Here is a 21043-nt window from a genome sequence, read left to right on the forward strand (position 1 = left end):
ATATCGCAAATGGCTCGCCATGCGCACAACGTTCGAAATAAGTCCTGGGAAACAAAGGGTGGCACGCGCGTGATTGACGTGGGACAGACCGGGTCCCTTCGGAGCTAGGCAGCTGAAAATTCTAGGGTGAAAACAAAGAGGAACATGTGGTGGAAGTGAGGGGCCCGGGCCGTAGATTACGAGGCTCAGAATAATATAAATGTCTGAATGAAAACACAAGGGGGTTGATAATCCATCATATTGATATTGACGTCATCATTCGTTCAACAACAATGTGTCGCGTATGTATCATGAGTCATGATGTATGTATGTATGTATATTTATGTATGTTTGGCGTATATAAAATATACATTTAATTATAAAATATCAAGAAAAAATTTACACATTCGTTTTTTAAGAATATTTTGATTTGTACCACAGTTAGACTGAAATGTATTATTGTTTCAAGTTTTTATATTTTACACTAATACGATACATGGCTATTAGGAACAGCTTTATTATATCGCTATAGGTACTTATTATTTATTCAATAAGTCGGGTTTTTCGAAAGAAATGTCGAGCCATTTGTTTTTTACCAACTATATTTAGGATACCTATGCAGTGAAACATCTATATAACGAATTTCTATCTTGCCAACATAATATTCTGTTTAAAGAAATATTTTTGAGATTCAAACCAAATTTATTTAATTTTACTCAACGAAATTATCTATATCATAAATGTTTTTGTTGTCTATGAAACTTCGTAATATGGAAGTTTCACTGTAGTATATTATACATCGATCTAATAGTGATCTATATTTACATTAAAATAGTTGATTCCTATATCAGTAAAATTTTATATTTTTTGTTTGTCATACAGATAAATATTTCGATTGTTTTGTTTCTTGGAATCAGATTCGACCCCAAGTTGTTCACAGTATAATATTTTACCTACTGTAGGTTCGACCAATATAAAGAAAAAAAATCCATATAATATATTGAACAATGATTTATACGTTCAAAACATCTTGTAAATGCAATCGAAAACTACAAGTGTATTCAATTCTATTATTTGTATAATTCAAGAGTCAAGTTCCCAGACAGCATAACAATATTTTACATATATGTTATCAATATTTTCTGTTAACACGAAAATATTTTAAATTTGTGTTTTAATTATGTGATTTAAGTGTTAGCAATAATGAAGCAATATTGTGACAACGACTCGTGGCAGAAAATTCCATATTGTGGAATTATGTTTTTTAACATATTTCATCAATATGTGGTACCACATATTTCTAAGATATAGTTAAGTAATATATTTCAGAAACATGTAAATAAACATATTTTAACAATAATAATTGATTAGTGTTGTTAACATATTTTTTCTATATGTACTCAAATATTTAATGAGACAATTCATTATTTGATGCTTGTAGCTATATAATTGAGTACCTACTACAGTTACAACTATATTTAACTATATTCAATTTTATGTATATGCTTTAATCTTACAAACCATGGTACACTAATTAATGTATTAATATATCAGTTTATTCACCTCATAATGGAACTCAGTTCACCTTAATTTAATTTTTAGTTTTGAAGTTATTAATAAAATCCAAATATTGTTCACATTATAATTAATTATTAAGTATTAGGACACAATCCAATTTAAATTCAGGTTTTAAGATTATTTTTTTTACTGATCAACAACCATTTTAATTTCTATATCCACAATCAATTCGCATACAGTAAAACTATGGTAAGACAGAACTTCTGTAAGATTGGAACACGATAAAAAGAATAATTTCTTTAGTCGCGATTCAAATAAATAAATAATGTGAGCCCTCTATCAAGTCAGAAACTCCGTTAAGATGGAAAAATTGGACGGGCCTAACCGATTCTGTCTTAGCAAGGTTTTACTGTACTACTAATTATTACTCAATAATTTAAAATCCAAATCAATCATATTTCAAAGAGTAACTATAAAATGCCATACAAATCTTTTTATTTATTTAAACATTTTTATTTTAAAGTTTTTTTTTTTCATGTTAAAACAGTACACTTTAATGTTATTTACAATTTTTCTTTAGTTTTTTTAGTAATACGATTAGTGGCTTGAGCCATCCACTTGCTTATTGTAAGTGCTATTTCCATATCAGGGACTTTTTCAAACTTTGAACAGCTTTGAACAGCTTCTAATAACATAAATAGTTAAACATAGATATAAATAAATAGTACAATCAGAAGGTAAAAAATTATCAACTCTCACCAAATATTATTTTACACGAGTGCAAAGAAGAAAATTTGTTTTTGCCTTTAAATCCAATATAGGAGTAATTGCGTAACCAATCATCGACAAATAGTTTTTGCATCATACGTCTTATGGTTTCAGGAATAGTTTTTCCGACTGAAAGTGATAATTCCGAAACCTAAAAGATAAGCAAATAACATACAATTTTAAAATTAAGTAATAGGTTAAATTTATATCTAAATTTTGATACTTACAACTTTATCTCTATAAGCAGAAGATTCGAGTAACATTTCAAAACTGTTTATAGTTTCTTCGTTAGATATAGGGAGGTTTTCATTATTTAATACAGATACAGCAGTTAAATTAGAGTTTTTTGTCACACCCAGTTCTGAGCAGATATTGTTAACATTTTCGAGCATTTTCTTAACTGATTCTGATACATATACCAAATGTTTAATATCATATTTTAAATTGGTAAATGATGTTCTAACATAATCATTGAGTCCTTGAAAAAATTAAAATTAAGTACATCAATATAAATGCAGTCAACTATAATATAACACATTGAATTATAATTAAATCATTAAAATATTTAAATTCAAGTTAATAACATTATTTATTATAGTTGTAAAAAAAAAAAATACAGTATTACAGCATTATAGCATAATAGATAAATAACCGTAAATAACTCACTATTAAAATCATCCACTTTTACTACATCTGCAGGTTCAATAAGACTTTGCTTAAAACTTTCAGTATCCAATCGTACAATTTTACTGTTATTACCTTCAGAGAAAAATGAACTTAAAGTTAATGGATAAGTTTTTAATTAACATTATAGAATATAATATAAATTCATACATTTTGTCTTACACAATGGCAATAGTAGTATAATAGCAATAATATTATTATAAGCAATGTCCAATAATTCAATTTCAAAATCTATGTATAATTTTTTTTTTTAAGAAGAGAACATAAAAAACTATAGTAGATAAACTATCTACTATAAATTAAATGTAAAACAAATGTATGTATTATTAATATTATTAAGTTGTATTTTTTTAATTATTAAATATATTTAAATTTAAAAATCCTAGAAATTCTACTTAAATAATAATTACAAGTATGGTAAATAATATCATCATACCAAAATTTTTCTCCAGCACCTCATCATCATCATCACTTTGAGCAAATAGTTTGCGTTTAACTTGAACTTTTGAATCTGTAGTATCTTTTTTTTTAATGAAATTTAATGAATCATCTGCTATAGTAACTGCTGCTCCATCTAGTACTTTCCACTTTCCAACAGGACTATTGATTACTTCTAAACAATCTAAAATATAGATAAAAAAAAATAACAATAGGAAAATATGATACAATAGTTTTATAAAAATTGGTGATTGATTTACACAACACCAACCATATTTCTTAAATAAGGCTTAAATAATGATGTATTAGGTAATATTATTCAACTTTATACTTAATAAATATCAAATACATAGTCAAGGTTTGAATAACTCAAAATAATTTATTATTTTGTAATAATTAAGAAATGTATTAGTGAAAATATGAAAGTACAGGCATGTGAAAATCAAAATAATATATTATTAGATAATAACTTTAAACAGCAATTTAAATTTATTAACTTTTACTACCTAAGCCATATTTGTGGCATTATAATTATCTTTTTGAAAATAGTGCATTTAAGAAAATTAATATTATATAAAAAAGTAAATATCAGTCATAGGCAGTATTTACCAATATCGTCATTTTCCAAATGTTTAAAATTTAGTGGAGAGGCACATAATTGTTTTTCACACAGCAGTTCATTACAACTTACACGATCTAAATAGTATAAATTCATTTTAATTTTAGGTAAATATATTACTTAAGTAAGATTAACACTTGTAAATATAACCTTTTTTTTTTAAATGACTGTCATTGGAATTTATTGGAGGCACGTACAACATATCTTGATCACTATCATAAATATCCGTATTTTCACTGTAATCTATATTATGAAACACAAAAATAAATTACAATATTATTTGATATTAGCATTGGGAAATGCATGTATTATAAATTTATTCCATGATGTCTATACATATTTTAAATATCAACCATTTTATTTTTCATATTTTTTGATTTTATTATTAAATGTATTATTTTATTACTATCCATATTATTAGGTTGGTTAATTTATTGGTTGTGGACTAGTTATTTTTTGCTGTTACTATAGTTTTAATGCTAAATTTTTATAAAATGTCATACAACTTAACTTGCTAAATCTAAATCTGGTACAGAAACTAATATTTTTATATTTTATAATATTCTTAAAAAAGGTTTTTGGATTATAAAAGTATATTATTTATTGTTTTATTTTAATATGAAATTAATTCCTATAAATATATTTATTGCATAGATTATGATAATTTATCTATCTTTTTTTATAATTATATCATCCAATCCTAGTTATTATGTTTTGTAAGACTATGTATCACTGAAACAAAACAATAGGTACTACAAACAAAACAAAAAAATGTCACATAGAGTATTTACCTGAAAATTCTGGTGGTGTTTCTTTAGGTACACTTTTTTTTGATACTGCATTTTTTATTTTTTTGTTAGTTTTTGATTCAATGTCTTCGGCCGAAGAAAGATCTGAAGTGCTTTGGGCTTTTAAAGCTTTAAGCCTAGCTTCGGCGTAAGATGCTAAAAATATTTTAAAAATACAAATTAGTTAAAAAATTATAAAAATGTATTAAAAGGTATTATAGATACATTTTTATACAATTAATACATTACTCACCAATCGGTTTTTCAGATAGTAGTCTCACTTTATAAAAGTCAAATTGAGATTTTCCTGGTTTTATTTTTTTTTCTATAAACTTATTTTTGTTTTTTATGAATTGTTTTGGCCAGGCACAATATCCGTTTTTTAGCCAAATTGTAGGAACTGCTGAGACAGAGTTGTCGCTTAAAAAATTAACTATAAGCCACATTATTCCCTATAAATTTAAGTAAAAATATATTTTTATTTAAATCAGAACAATTAGGTAATAAATTTTACAATATAATCAAATGTTCCAAGGTAAAGACAATGAAATGTATCTACATATTATTTTTAATTTGTCATACCTACCTATAGCCTATAAGTATATTTAAATTTGTCCAATTTTGTTATTCATAGGTTATCAATTTATCCAATACTAGGTATATATATAGACATTCATCATTTTTACCTTCTAGTTAATTAGGTAAGTTAAAATTAAAATTAAAATTTACATTTTTATAAAACAATATTTACACTATACAGCAATAATATTTGAAACTATAATACTTGAACTAAAGTGAATGTAAAATAGGGAAGGCAATATATCTTTCCTTAACAGAAAATAAAATGATTTTATTTTTAATTTCTGTAATTTTCCAATATTTTAAGTTTTTTGATAAATTCTGTACTATGAATATATTCAATTTGCTGGATCTAATTGGCTTATCATAAAATGGGCACTTATTTAAAAATTCAAATCCAATAATAAGAACTTCTTTGGTAGAATTATAATGTGCAATATTTTTAACTTGAACAACTTCTCCAGTATTTGTAAGAACATAAGAATCTGATGATGAACGTGTATTAATGGTTATTTTATTGTGAAGAATTAATTTCAAATATTGAGGCTCGCATGTATTTTGTATTAAAGGGCCATTACTATGTTCATAACTCAACTTTGTAGCAATAGGTTGGTTACTTATATGATTAACAATTTCATTTGTAGTTTTCTCTTGGTATCGTTTAATGACCTGTTCAAGTGGCTTTTCGTGTTTCCTTAACATTTGTTTAAGAGTTTTCATATAGTTTTCAAAAACAAAACAACTACATGAATCAAGTTGACCGTACCGTTGATAATCCAAGCCAATATGTGTAAGACCGTGAATATTATGGGAAACCGTGTGCTTACCATAAATATTTTCAAAATCACTTACAAAAAAATTTAGAAGTGAATTTGCATAGTTTAAAAGATTATTCGAAATATTTGAACTAAGTAAAATGGTCATAGAAATATTTAAAAACATAAAGTTATCATACATTCTCTCAGTAAGAATGTTTTTTAAAGCAAGTGGTCCAGTATAAATCAAAAATTGTCGTAGCTCAGTAGCTTTCCATCGGCTAACCTCTTCGATTTTTCTTGGTTTTCTAACAAAATCGTTTGTTATTGATGATTTGAATGATAGCAGGTTATTTGAAATTTTTTTAATCTGCAAACTAGGTAAACGAACAGTTAGAGGTCCATGCATCCATAAATTAATTAGTTTTCTCATTGCTCCCAATGTTACTAGATGCATATAGTCTAATGGGAAAGAGTTGACCATATCAAAACCAGGGATTCGTATGAGGTCTGATAAAGAATTGCCAACATGATGCTCTTCTTGTACTTTAATAGTATATCCTTCATGACTTCTTTCTCTTGGTTTAATTTTTTGGTATGGAAAGCACATACGACGGTTTAAATATTCACCTTCCACAAAACATCTAGTGCAAGAATGATATCCACTGTGTCCTTTAACTTTCATTATGAAAGACTTTGCCGGCGCATCAGCACATATAGCAAAAATAGAGACTTTATGAATACTGTTATTAATATTAATGCCATTTTTCACTAAATGTTCAGCTTCATCGATAAACTCTTTTAAAAAATCATTGCTTTCAATAGGCTTCTCAAATCCATGATAAAGGCCAATAAGAAAAACATATTCTTTGAAAGGCTGTACATATGCTAAAATAGGCCAAAATTGGCTAGAGCTACTTTTTGCCAAAGGCAGTCCATCAATCCCAACAATTATTTTTATTTCATAATTAAGATTATAACGATCAGCACATTTTACTATTCCTTCCCTTAATCCAAAATGAAAATAGTAGCCAGGATTAACAAGTCTTATACTTGTAATTTTAGTATTATTAGAGTGTAATAATGTTCTACAATCAAGTGGCAATGAATGAAGGCATTCATGTTGTTTTAAAATTGGTAAAAGTCTATTAACTGTTGTATTAGGGACATTACATTGAACCACCCAATTAGCTAATTGTGATTTTAAAGTTTCCGAGCTGTCTACAATTTTGTTCACGTCTGTATAACCGTTGGTACAATTGGTATAATTACTATGGTGATCTGGAATTTCATAATCTTGTTCCAAGTTTTGTCTGAATGTTGATATTAAAACTTCATCATTGTTAGCAGCTTTAGGATTTTTTTGAATAATATTTGCTGAAATATTTAATTCCTCGGAAGTAGATAAAGTATTTTTTACATTAAAATCATTTGAAGTTTCATTTGATTTTTTAGAAAAATGAAGAGTTTTGAGCTCTTCTTGAATTTTTCTTCTTTTAGTTCGGTAACTACGTATCATTTTAAAATCTATTTGAAATAAAGAAAAATTGAAAAATAAAATACCTACAAATATATACATATTTAAAAATGTATTACATTAATTAAGGTATCTAGTTTTTAATAATTTACTGATAAAACTGAATTTAAATAGTATTAAAAAATTGAAGTAAATGTCCGATACCTAGATACCCCATAGAGGATTGTATATAAATTATCTACCTACAATATTTACTCACATAATTCAAATCAAAATACACAACTGCTACCTATATTTTGTATGAAATGATTACCTATTTATTAATTATTATTATGTATTTTAATCGTATTATGTAATTTCATATAATAATATTGTGATATTCATTTCTTCATATAATATGGTGGATGCATGATATTATTATTATCCTTATAACTGGATTTGTAGGATTATAATATAGCTTTAGGCACTTAGCATAGGTAAATCATAATTATAATATTTTTAGAAGAACTATAACTTTATTCAGTATAAATACTATATTTATTTAATGAATACTAAACTATCATAATTATTTGTGTACTTATTAGAAATAATTGAAAATTAAATTTAGGTATAACATTAATAATTAATAACAATGTTGACACCATAAGAAATTAATTTACATAGAACCATAGGTAGGTACCTAAAGTTATTTGATTGATGAAATAAATGTACTGTTATTTAATTTATCATTGAAATATCATTTTTATTTACATACCTACCTATATCTAAATAGAAATTCATATTTTATTACTTACTTATACTTTAATAGAAAATTATTATTTTTTTATGTATGTTACCTCAGTATTTGTTCTGCAATATTTGTGCCATTTTAATAGGTATTGAATTTATAAATTAGGTGTATAAAGTATTAGGTTTATAATACATAGTAACATTTTAATAAACTAATAAAATATAATGATTTGGTATCTAATAAAATAGCAAAATAGGGAACTTACCGATGTGATGTATGTTGTGTACTATATTGAACTGTTATAGGTAAATACTTTTTACCGTTGCTGTAGCCGTTACAGCCGTCGCTGTAGTAAATAATAGGTATAACACTAAAATTGTAAACTAAGGGAAACTGCAAAATAGTAATAAGTACCAATAGTTGATGTTGAACGCTGTATGAGAAAAATAATAACCATGACGTGTTCACTGATCACTGTTACTGTATGTCTGCACAGTGGGTGCAGGGATGGCCGTACATAACGTATTATGTTGCGGGCCGCGGGGTTGACGGTCGGCGATCGCCGACTGTGACGGCGGTGCGTCGTCGGCTTATCTTGGGTAATTCCGAAATTCGAACATTTTTAGTGTAATAATAATAATTGAATGATATCGCGGCTGTGTAGTGTGTACACCTACTTCGCTCTCCTGTCCGATAACCCATCTAGTAATCCCCACCGCCAGTCCGGTACTCGGCAGACGGCAGACACAATATTATACGTTGTCAAATTATACGTATATTATAATAAATCATAATAATATAATAAATATTATATATTGTATCAATAATATATCGGAGGTAGCGATTGCCGATTGGGGAGTCTCCGTTAGTCCGTTTACAAATGTTAAATTCCAAATAATGGTTAAAATAATAATTATATTACATACTATTAAATTATTGCCATGACGCCATCAATAAATAATTGATTGATTAAAATTACGTAGGTAGGTACATTAAAAATCGAAATGGGTACATATTATTCAAATTGGTATAACGTCATAACGACGTTTTTTACTTTTGTTCATGTAAGAATATACCTAATTTATTGGTTCAAAATTTATTAATATGATATTATTAATAACATTCACACGTTTTTACCTAGTCTGGTAAAGTTAATACCTATGCAACGTAATATAAAAATTATTAATATGTCTACGGGGTCTATAGTATATATATTATATACTACAATATATATTGTATATATATCAATTAATTTCGACTCAAATACGTACGTCCCTATAGTTAGGGAATTTATGAGTACCTATAGGTAAATATACAATTTTATACTAGGTATTTTTTATTATTTTGTTTTTATTATAAATGTATAATTTTATAATTATATGTTAGTATTTACTTTTTTAAAGAAACTTAATTTTTAGTATCTGGGTTAAAATTAAATAATTAGTTTTCTTATTTTATTACTACTATAGGTTCTTTTACGAAATCGGCACTATTATAGTAATTTATCGTATGCGCTTTCCACTCATAATAAAATAAAACACTGCAAAAACATATTAAATCTGTCTGTTTTTTAGTCAATCGAACATGGCGAGAAACGATAATATTAAAACAATATTGTTTGGTAATTTACAAGTTTGAAACTATTAATATCAATTTTAATAATCTAAAGGAATTATTATAATTACTATATTAATATTTATTACCTACACATTTACACAGGGAATAAAACAATTAATACTATATTTTAATGTATCATCAGCATTCAGCATGTGTCAACATGTATACAATTAATTATTATAGGCGTTGATAGGTAGATCGTAGGTACCGACTAAAAAATAATACTAATTAAAATAGAAATGCATAGGTAGAAGCCGTCATAAATTAATATTATTGTCATGAGATCTACCAGAACATATTTTATCAACAATATACAGAAATACGTTGTATCAATATTTTTCCTTAATGTTTCTTAAAATATGTTGATGTCCATTAAATAAACTCATTGTTACAATATCTACCAGAACATATGCTCTCAATCAATGAAAAAAAACATTGTTAACGTATATTTTAATCATGTTTCCTACAATATTTTGTTGTCCATTAAATAAAAACATTGTTACAATATCTACCAGAACATATGATCTCAATCAATGAAAAAAAATATTGTCAACGTATATTTTAATGATGTTTTCTACAATATTTTCTTCAACACATAAAACACATACTGCTACAATATGTTTTAAATATTAATTTGTATATATATTGTTGCTCATAATATAAACATATTGTCAAAATATTTTTAAACAAAATATTTTCAAGAACACAAGGAAAACATATGTCTACAATATAAATATTTTCAAATTGCTGTGTGGGTTATTAATTTTAAAACGTATGTAATTATAGTTTATAATATGTAACAACTAAAAATATATACTTTTCGCTTGACAAATTATTTAACTAAGGCACATGTTTTATTTAAAACAGGAAAGTTGATTTTTATTTAATTAACATCGTAATCAACAACATCAACAATCATATAATATTTTGAGCCAATTTCACAAAATTCAAATTCGTGCTGTGCAAAATTATTTCTGAAGAATAATAAACAATATACTTACTCCATAGTCCATTCATCGAAATTAACTGATTACATTTAAATACCAAATATGAGTGTAATACTGGAATATAAGATTGTAGATCAGACCTAAATTATTTATTCATGGTTTTTTAAAATTTATTTTTACTGTACTTCTATACTAGATAATGCCAATTATTTAATTTTAAGTTAGATCTTAAGAAACGTATGAAAAGTATGGTAATTTATTTTATTCTCAACTGTTTAAATGGATTGAAAATTAAACCAAATGTGTACTACCATGTAAATCTAAAATAGCACTACATGCTTACACAAATGTTTTATATTTGCTATGTACATTGCTTACATATTTTGTATAATAATATCTTATTTTTAAACTAATAGATATAGCATTATAAATAATTAACTAAAAGTATGAATTGTACAAAAAAAAAAACAAATAAACAAAATAATTTCGGTCAACTACAGTATAAAGTGTTTGCAATATTTAGTAAAATTCCTGAATTTTTAACTTTTCCATTATTGGCTATGAGTCTATAACGTCATAATATTCTAGGCGAAATATAATATAGATATGTGGGTATGACATTGTGACGACTAAAAACCAGGATGTAATTAAGTCATTAAGGAAGTATAATACAAATTAATTTAGAAATGTTGATACATTACAATATTAATGTTAAAATCATAAAAAAAAAATTAATATTTTTTCATTGGTATAGGTATTGAATTATTTTCTAAAATGTGAATTTTTCCGAGCAAAAGTTATTTTCTACATTTTAGTCTTTCTTGTGTATACCTATAGTATATATATATTCACAGTTTTGATTTTATATTTGTGGATAGTACTTTTTTATGATTCGCTTATTCAATATAAATGTAATATGCCATATTAGGTATTATATTCATATACCTTTCTATATCGATTCACATTTTTTTAAGATTCTATAATATTATCAATAATTTCTTAAATATTTTTTTTGTTATTACTCAACTCATATTGTATATTTCATACATATCTAAAAAATAAAAATATATTTTTACGCAAATCTTATTATTTCAGAATTATCTGTCTCCTTTTTTGAATTTACATGTTTTAGTTTCCACGCACTTACATAACTACCATGGTTATAAACGGCTGTCCATATTTTTGTTTGTATCACTGAATATGCAAAGTCCCTCGTTATAGTCAGTTGTGGATCAGTTAAAAACATTTATTAGTTAGGTAAGTACTTAATATAACACTCATTAGTCATGATGGGGTGCACACATCGGTGATCACTGATTATTGATGAATAATGATAGTGTTACAAATAAGTAGATAAAAATGCGTTGGCTTAATCATAGGCGCAATTTGGGGGGCTTGGGTGAGCTTTGCACCCCCAACTTTTTTCATGTTTATTTATATTTTAATACTTAGTCATTATGTATAAAAAAACAGTTTTTAGTCACATAACAGTCACATAACTGCATTCTACAAGGGTTGGAAGTACAACTGTCAGATTGGATATCGATACCGCGGATCAATTCCGCCAGAATACCGGATATATAAAAAGGTAATGAAAAAGTCTAATGGGAACTCCACTAGTTTTATTTTCTTATCTGTATAGGTATATGGAAACTCCACCAGTGTTAAAGCCTTGCTTATGTAAAACTGAATAATAGGTATATCTCAACTAAATAATTCAAAAATTCAAAATGAAAAAATATTATGGTGTTTGAGAACGCTATAGATACCTAGTTATAATAATAGATTTTTATTGGAATTAATAGTTGGAATATCTACAAATGTTATAACATAATTTTAGCTCACAGTTTAAAATATTATTGCATTATGTCATAATGTAACATACCATCATATTTTGTGATTTCAATTTACAATCATCTATTAATATTTTTGGCGTAATACCGGCCATTAAAATTTGTTTGATTTGTTCAAACAATTATTAATTTTATTTTAAGTTTTATATATTTTTTGGCATACACGCATAGTGTCGTATACCTAATTATAATTATAGTAAAATTATGATCTAAAAAAAAAAATAATAGGTTTGTATTACACCTATTATATGTATTGTATATTGTTACTTGATTTTCTTCACTGGCGAAGATTACCTGAACCCAATTTTTCCCGTTTTATTTCCTGCCAGAGTTAACACTAAAAAAAGGTACTCGCAGCGGAGCTTATATGCGACTAGTTAACATATATAAATAACAAGTATCTACCCAGTGGCGCCGAAAATGTACTACAAGTAGTTCAATTGAACTGCCTTAATAATGGGTGGGTGAGTAATAATGGGTTTATAGGGTAAAATAATAGAGCATACTTAGTATTTCTACTATATAATTATATTATATAAATAAATATAAATATAAATAAATCAAATATAATTGTGTAATATGGTATACATAGGTACAAGATATTATTCGTTTTAACGTAAATAATATATTTATTTAAGGTAGAATAAAAAAAATAGATTTTTAAATACAGTATAATAGTACTTATATTATTACGTTCGTCGTCGACCTTGGATCAATTCAAATACAGTAATATTATCAACGTCAATAACCTTACTGCGACTATCGTTTTTAACGTATTACTATGTGTATATATTAAAACATAGAACCCGTTTAAGCGGTAGTTGAGGTAAAGGTGAACCACCACTGCAACCAACATCTGCATCTGATAGATTTCAACAAATATGAAATATTTATTTTAAGAAAATTTAATTTTAAACCTATGTATATATTTTTATATAGTTCAAATTAAAACAATTTTCAGGCTACAAAAGGGACATAACTGGGTCGATCGCTTATCGCGAACCGCTATGTGATTTAAAATTTAGCAGTTTGTGATAAGCGATAGAATCAAGTTTTGGATTTCGTCTGATAGATTTCAACAAATATAAATTAGTTATTTTTTTAACTTTGTAAATAAATACCAATGTACTTATGTAATTTAATAAATATATTTGTCCAAATGAAATTATTTTCAGGAACCTGCAGTGACATAACTGGGTCGACTTAATATCATGAATTGCTATGTAGTTTAAAATTTAGCAGTTCGTGATATTCGGCCGAATCAAGTTTTGGATTTCGTCTGAAGATTTCAACAAATATAAATTAGTTAATTTTTTAAATATGTAATATAATAACCAATGTACCTATGTAATTTAATAATTATATTAGTCTAAGCAAAATTATTTTCAGGAACCTGCAGTGACTTAACTGGGTCGGCCCAATATCGCGAAGTGCTATGTAGTTTAAAATTTAGCAGTTCGCGATAAGTGGTCGAATCAAGTTTTGGATTTCGTCTGATAGGTTTCAACAAATATAAATTAGTTATTTTTTTAGCTTTGTAATATAAATACCAATGTACCTATGTAATTTAATAATTATATTAGTTCAAATTAAAACATTTTTCAGGCTACTAAAGAGACATAACTGGGTCGATCGTTTATCGCGAACCGCTATGTGATTTAAAATTTAGCAGTTCGCGATAAGCGGCCGAATCAAGTTTTGGATTTCGTCTGAAGATATCAACAAATATAAATTAGTTAATTTTTTAAATATGTAATATAATAACCAATGTACCTATGTACTTTAATAATTATATTAGTTCAAATTAAAACATTTTTCAGGCTACAAAAGGGACATAACTGGGTCGATCGCTTATCGCGAACCGCTATGTGATTTAAAATTTAGCAGTTTGTGATAAGCGATAGAATCAAGTTTTGTATTTCGTCTGATAGATTTCAACAAGTATAAATTATTTATTTTTATAACTTTGTAAATAAATACCAATGTACTTATGTAATTTAATAAATATATTTGTCCAAATGAAATTATTTTCAGGAACCTGCAGTGACATAACTGGGTCGACTTAATATCATGAATTGCCATGCAGTTTAAAATTTAGCAGTTCGTGATATTTTGCCGAATCAAGTTTTGGATTTCGTCTGAAGATTTCAACAAATATAAATTAGTTAATTTTTTAAATATGTAATATAATAACCAATGTACCTATGTAATTTAATAATTATATTAGTTCAAATTAAAACATTTTTCAGGCTACAAAAGGGACATAACTGGGTCGATCGCTTATCGCGAACCGCTATGTGATTTAAAATTTAACAGTTTGTTATAAGCGATAGAATCAAGTTTTGGATTTCGTCTGATAGATTTCAACAAATATAAATTATTTATTTTTTTAACTTTGTAAATAAATACCAATGTACCTATGTAATTTAATAATTATATTAGTCTAAGCAAAATTATTTTCAGGAACCTGCAGTGACTTAACTGGGTCGGCCCAATATCGCGAAGTGCTATGTAGTTTAAAATTTAGCAGTTCGCGATAAGTGGTCGAATCAAGTTTTGGATTTCGTCTGATAGGTTTCAACAAATATAAATTAGTTAATTTTTTAAATATGTAATATAATAACCAATGTACCTATGTAATTTAATAATTATATTAGTTCAAATTAAAAAATTTTTCAGGCTACAAAAGGGACATAACTGGGTCGATCGCTTATCGCGAACCGCTATGTGATTTAAAATTTAGCAGTTCGCGATAAGCGGCCGAATCAAGTTTTGGATTTCGTCTGAAGATTTCAACAAATATAAATTAGTTAATTTTTTAAATATGTAATATAATAACCAATGTACCTATGTACTTTAATAATTATATTAGTTCAAATTAAAACATTTTTCAGGCTACAAAAGGGACATAACTGGGTCGATCGCTTATCGCGAACCGCTATGTGATTTAAAATTTAGCAGTTTGTGATAAGCGATAGAATCAAGTTTTGTATTTCGTCTGATAGATTTCAACAAGTATAAATTATTTATTTTTATAACTTTGATAAATAAATACCAATGTACTTATGTAATTTAATAAATATATTTGTCCAAATGAAATTATTTTCAGGAACCTGCAGTGACATAACTGGGTCGACCTAATATCATGAATTGCTATGTAGTTTAAAATTTAGCAGTTCGTGATATTCGGCCGAATCAAGTTTTGGATTTCGTCTGAAGATTTCAACAAATATAAATTAGTTAATTTTTTAAATATGTAATATAATAACCAATGTACCTAGCTATGTAATTTAATAATTATATTAGTTCAAATTAAAACATTTTTCAGGCTACAAAAGGGACATAACTGGGTCGATCGCTTATCGCGAACCGCTATGTGATTTAAAATTTAACAGTTTGTTATAAGCGATAGAATCAAGTTTTGGATTTCGTCTGATAGATTTCAACAAATATAAATTATTTATTTTTTTAACTTTGTAAATAAATACCAATGTACTTATGTAATTTAATAAATATATTTGTCCAAATGAAATTATTTTCAGGAACCTGCAGTGACATAACTGGGTCGACTTAATATCATGAATTGCCATGTAGTTTAAAATTTAGCAGTTCGTGATATTTTGCCGAATCAAGTTTTGGATTTCGTCTGAAGATTTCAACAAATATAAATTAGTTAATTTTTTAAATATGTAATATAATAACCAATGTACCTATGTAATTTAATAATTATATTAGTCTAAGCAAAATTATTTTCAGGAACCTGCAGTGACTTAACTGGGTCGGCCCAATATCGCGAAGTGCTATGTAGTTTAAAATTTAGCAGTTCGCGATAAGTGGTCGAATCAAGTTTTGGATTTCGTCTGATAGCTTTCAACAAATATAAATTAGTTATTTTTTTAGCTTTGTAATATAAATACCAATGTACCTATGTAATTTAATAATTATATTAGTTCAAATTAAAACATTTTTCAGGCTACTAAAGAGACATAACTGGGTCGATCGTTTATCGCGAACCGCTATGTGATTTAAAATTTAGCAGTTCGCGATAAGCGGCCGAATCAAGTTTTGGATTTCGTCTGAAGATTTCAACAAATATAAATTAGTTAATTTTTTAAATATGTAATATAATAACCAATGTACCTATGTACTTTAATAATTATATTAGTCTAAATAAAATTATTTTCAGGAACCTGCAGTGACTTAACTGGGTCGGCCCAATATCGCGAAGTGCTATGTAGTTTAAAATTTAACAGTTCGCAATAAGTGGTCGAATCAAGTTTTAGATTTCGTCTGATATATTTTAAAAAATATGAATTAGTTATTTAAAAAAAATGTAATACTCTAAGTCTATGAATAATATATATATATTTACATTAGTTCAAATTAAAACATTTTTCAGGCTACAAAAGGGACATAACTGGGTCGATCGCTTATCGCGAACCGCTATGTGATTTAAAATTTAGCAGTTTGTGATAAGCGATAGAATCAAGTTTTGGATTTCGTCTGATAGATTTCAACAAATATAAATTAGTTATTTTTTTAACTTTGTAAATAAATACCAATGTACTTATGTCATTTAATAAATATATTTGTCCAAATGAAATTATTTTCAGGAACCTGCAGTGACATAACTGGGTCGACCTAATATCATGAATTGCTATGTAGTTTAAAATTTAGCAGTTCGTGATATTCGGCCGAATCAAGTTTTGGATTTCGTCTGAAGATTTCAACAAATATAAATTAGTTAATTTTTTAAATATGTAATATAATAACCAATGTACCTAGCTATGTAATTTAATAATTATATTAGTTCAAATTAAAACATTTTTCAGGCTACAAAAGGGACATAACTGGGTCGATCGCTTATCGCGAACCGCTATGTGATTTAAAATTTAACAGTTTGTTATAAGCGATAGAATCAAGTTTTGGATTTCGTCTGATAGATTTCAACAAATATAAATTATTTATTTTTTTAACTTTGTAAATAAATACCAATGTACCTATGTAATTTAATAATTATATTAGTCTAAGCAAAATTATTTTCAGGAACCTGCAGTGACTTAACTGGGTCGGCCCAATATCGCGAAGTGCTATGTAGTTTAAAATTTAGCAGTTCGCGATAAGTGGTCGAATCAAGTTTTGGATTTCGTCTGATAGGTTTCAACAAATATAAATTAGTTAATTTTTTAAATATGTAATATAATAACCAATGTACCTATGTAATTTAATAATTATATTAGTTCAAATTAAAACATTTTTCAGGCTACAAAAGGGACATAACTGGGTCGATCGCTTATCGCGAACCGCTATGTGATTTAAAATTTAGCAGTTCGCGATAAGCGGCCGAATCAAGTTTTGGATTTCGTCTGAAGATTTCAACAAATATAAATTAGTTAATTTTTTAAATATGTAATATAATAACCAATGTACCTATGTACTTTAATAATTATATTAGTTCAAATTAAAACATTTTTCAGGCTACAAAAGGGACATAACTGGGTCGATCGTTTATCGCGAACCGCTATGTGATTTAAAATTTAGCAGTTCGCGATAAGCGGCCGAATCAAGTTTTGTATTTCGTCTGATAGATTTCAACAAATATAAATTATTTATTTTTTTAAATATGTAATATAATAACCAATGTACCTATGTACTTTAATAAATATATTAGTCTAAATAAAATTATTTTCAGGAACCTGCAGTGACTTAACTGGGTCGGCCCAATATCGCGAAGTGCTATGTAGTTTAAAATTTAACAGTTCGTGATATTCGGCTGAATCAAGTTTTGGATTTCGTCTGAAGATTTCAACAAATATAAATTAGTTAATTTTTTAAATATGTAATATAATAACCAATGTACCTATGTAATTTAATAATTATATTAGTTCAAATTAAAACATTTTTCAGGCTACTAAAGAGACATAACTGGGTCGATCGCTTATCGCGAACCGCTATGTGATTTAAAATTTAGCAGTTCGCGATAAGCGGCCGAATCAAGTTTTGGATTTCGTCTGAAGATTTCAACAAATATAAATTAGTTATTTTTTTAACTTTGTAAATAAATACCAATGTACTTATGTCATTTAATAAATATATTTGTCCAAATGAAATTATTTTCAGGAACCTGCAGTGACATAACTGGGTCGACTTAATATCATGAATTGCCATGTAGTTTAAAATTTAGCAGTTCGTGATATTTTGCCGAATCAAGTTTTGGATTTCGTCTGAAGATTTCAACAAATATAAATTAGTTAATTTTTTAAATATGTAATATAATAACCAATGTACCTATGTACTTTAATAATTATATTAGTTCAAATTAAAACATTTTTTAGGCTACTAAAGAGACATAACTGGGTCGATCGCTTATCGCGAACCGCTATGTGATTTAAAATTTAGCAGTTCGCGATAAGCGGCCGAATCAAGTTTTGGATTTCGTCTGATAGATTTCAACAAGTATAAATTATTTATTTTTATAACTTTGCAAATAAATACCAATGTACTTATGTAATTTAATAAATATATTTGTCCAAATGAAATTATTTTCAGGAACCTGCAGTGACATAACTGGGTCGACTTAATATCATGAATTGCCATGTAGTTTAAAATTTAGCAGTTCGTGATATTTTGCCGAATCAAGTTTTGGATTTCGTCTGAAGATTTCAACAAATATAAATTAGTTAATTTTTTAAATATGTAATATAATAACCAATGTACCTATGTAATTTAATAATTATATTAGTCTAAGCAAAATTATTTTCAGGAACCTGCAGTGACTTAACTGGGTCGGCCCAATATCGCGAAGTGCTATGTAGTTTAAAATTTAGCAGTTCGCGATAAGTGGTCGAATCAAGTTATGGATTTCGTCTGATAGGTTTCAACAAATATAAATTAGTTATTTTTTTAGCTTTGTAATTTAAATACCAATGTACCTATGTAATTTAATAATTATATTAGTTCAAATTAAAACATTTTTCAGGCTACTAAAGAGACATAACTGGGTCGATCGTTTATCGCGAACCGCTATGTGATTTAAAATTTAGCAGTTCGCGATAAGCGGCCGAATCAAGTTTTGGATTTCGTCTGAAGATTTCAACAAATATAAATTAGTTAATTTTTTAAATATGTAATATAATAACCAATGTACCTATGTACTTTAATAATTATATTAGTCTAAATAAAATTATTTTCAGGAACCTGCAGTGACTTAACTGGGTCGGCCCAATATCGCGAAGTGCTATGTAGTTTAAAATTTAACAGTTCGCAATAAGTGGTCGAATCAAGTTTTAGATTTCGTCTGATATATTTTAAAAAATATAAATTAGTTATTTTTTTAGCTTTGTAAATAAATACCAATGTACTTATGTAATTTAATAATTATATTAGTTCAAATTAAAACATTTTTCAGGCTACTAAAGAGACATAACTGGGTCGATCGTTTATCGCGAACCGCTATGTGATTTAAAATTTAGCAGTTCGCGATAAGCGGCCGAATCAAGTTTTGGATTTCGTCTGAAGATTTCAACAAATATAAATTAGTTAATTTTTTAAATATGTAATATAATAACCAATGGACCTATGTACTTTAATAATTATATTAGTCTAAATAAAATTATTTTCAGGAACCTGCAGTGACTTAACTGGGTCGGCCCAATATCGCGAAGTGCTATGTAGTTTAAAATTTAACAGTTCGCAATAAGTGGTCGAATCAAGTTTTAGATTTCGTCTGATATATTTTAAAAAATATGAATTAGTTATTTAAAAAAAAATGTAATACTATAAGTTTATGTATAATGTATATATATTTACATTAGTTCAAATTAAAACATTTTTCAGGCTACAAAAGGGACATAACTGGGTCGATCGCTTATCGCGAACCGCTATGTGATTTAAAATTTAGCGGTTCGTGATATTCGGCCGAATCAAGTTTTGGATTTCGTCTGAAGATTTCAACAAATATAAATTAGTTAATTTTTTAAATATGTAATATAATAACCAATGTACCTATGTAATTTAATAATTATATTAGTTCAAATTAAAACATTTTTCAGGCTACAAAAGGGACACAACTGGGTCGACCGCTTATCGCGAACCGCTATGTGATTTAAAATTTAACAGTTTGTTATAAGCGATAGAATCAAGTTTTGGATTTCGTCTGATAGATTTCAACAAATATAAATTATTTATTTTTTTAACTTTGTAAATAAATACCAATGTACTTATGTAATTTAATAAATATATTTGTCCAAATGAAATTATTTTCAGGAACCTGCAGTGACATAACTGGGTCG

The 21043-nt window shown here is 26.8% G+C and overlaps 1 protein-coding gene and 5 non-coding genes across 7 annotated transcripts; 5 read left to right on the forward strand and 1 right to left on the reverse strand.

Annotated features, from left to right (window-relative positions):
• Positions 1–1686: 1686 nt before the first annotated feature.
• On the reverse strand, positions 1687–9319 carry LOC107885357. 2 transcript variants are annotated; one of them, XM_029486802.1, is made up of 11 exons: positions 8750–9319; positions 8601–8681; positions 5048–5246; positions 4798–4950; positions 4157–4249; positions 3997–4083; positions 3386–3571; positions 2932–3024; positions 2493–2743; positions 2257–2416; positions 1687–2182 (listed from the first exon to the last, which is right to left on the reverse strand). In XM_029486802.1, the coding sequence occupies exons 3-11, from the start codon at positions 5238–5240 to the stop codon at positions 2061–2063; spliced, it is 1338 nt and encodes a 445-aa protein (XP_029342662.1). In that variant the 5' UTR covers positions 5241–5246; positions 8601–8681; positions 8750–9319; the 3' UTR covers positions 1687–2060. The 2 variants fall into 2 exon arrangements, with proteins under 2 accessions (XP_029342662.1, XP_029342663.1); XM_029486803.1 differs by lacking the exon at positions 3997–4083 and having other exon boundaries at positions 8601–9319.
• A 5064-nt stretch (positions 9320–14383) lies between these two features.
• On the forward strand, positions 14384–14441 carry Mir3055-5 (microRNA mir-3055-5). The gene has a single exon (NR_130451.1). It is a non-coding gene; the product is annotated as a microRNA mir-3055-5 (primary transcript).
• Positions 14442–16750: 2309 nt separating this feature from the next.
• On the forward strand, positions 16751–16808 carry Mir3055-4 (microRNA mir-3055-4). The gene has a single exon (NR_130450.1). It is a non-coding gene; the product is annotated as a microRNA mir-3055-4 (primary transcript).
• Positions 16809–18255: 1447 nt separating this feature from the next.
• Mir3055-3 (microRNA mir-3055-3) lies at positions 18256–18313 on the forward strand. The gene has a single exon (NR_130449.1). It is a non-coding gene; the product is annotated as a microRNA mir-3055-3 (primary transcript).
• A 1444-nt stretch (positions 18314–19757) lies between these two features.
• Mir3055-2 (microRNA mir-3055-2) lies at positions 19758–19815 on the forward strand. The gene has a single exon (NR_130448.1). It is a non-coding gene; the product is annotated as a microRNA mir-3055-2 (primary transcript).
• A 371-nt stretch (positions 19816–20186) lies between these two features.
• Mir3055-1 (microRNA mir-3055-1) lies at positions 20187–20244 on the forward strand. The gene has a single exon (NR_040239.1). It is a non-coding gene; the product is annotated as a microRNA mir-3055-1 (primary transcript).
• The last annotated feature ends 799 nt before the right edge of the window (positions 20245–21043 follow it).

This window comes from Acyrthosiphon pisum, chromosome A1 (assembly GCF_005508785.2).
Source record: "Acyrthosiphon pisum isolate AL4f chromosome A1, pea_aphid_22Mar2018_4r6ur, whole genome shotgun sequence".
NCBI lineage: Eukaryota > Metazoa > Arthropoda > Insecta > Hemiptera > Aphididae > Acyrthosiphon > Acyrthosiphon pisum.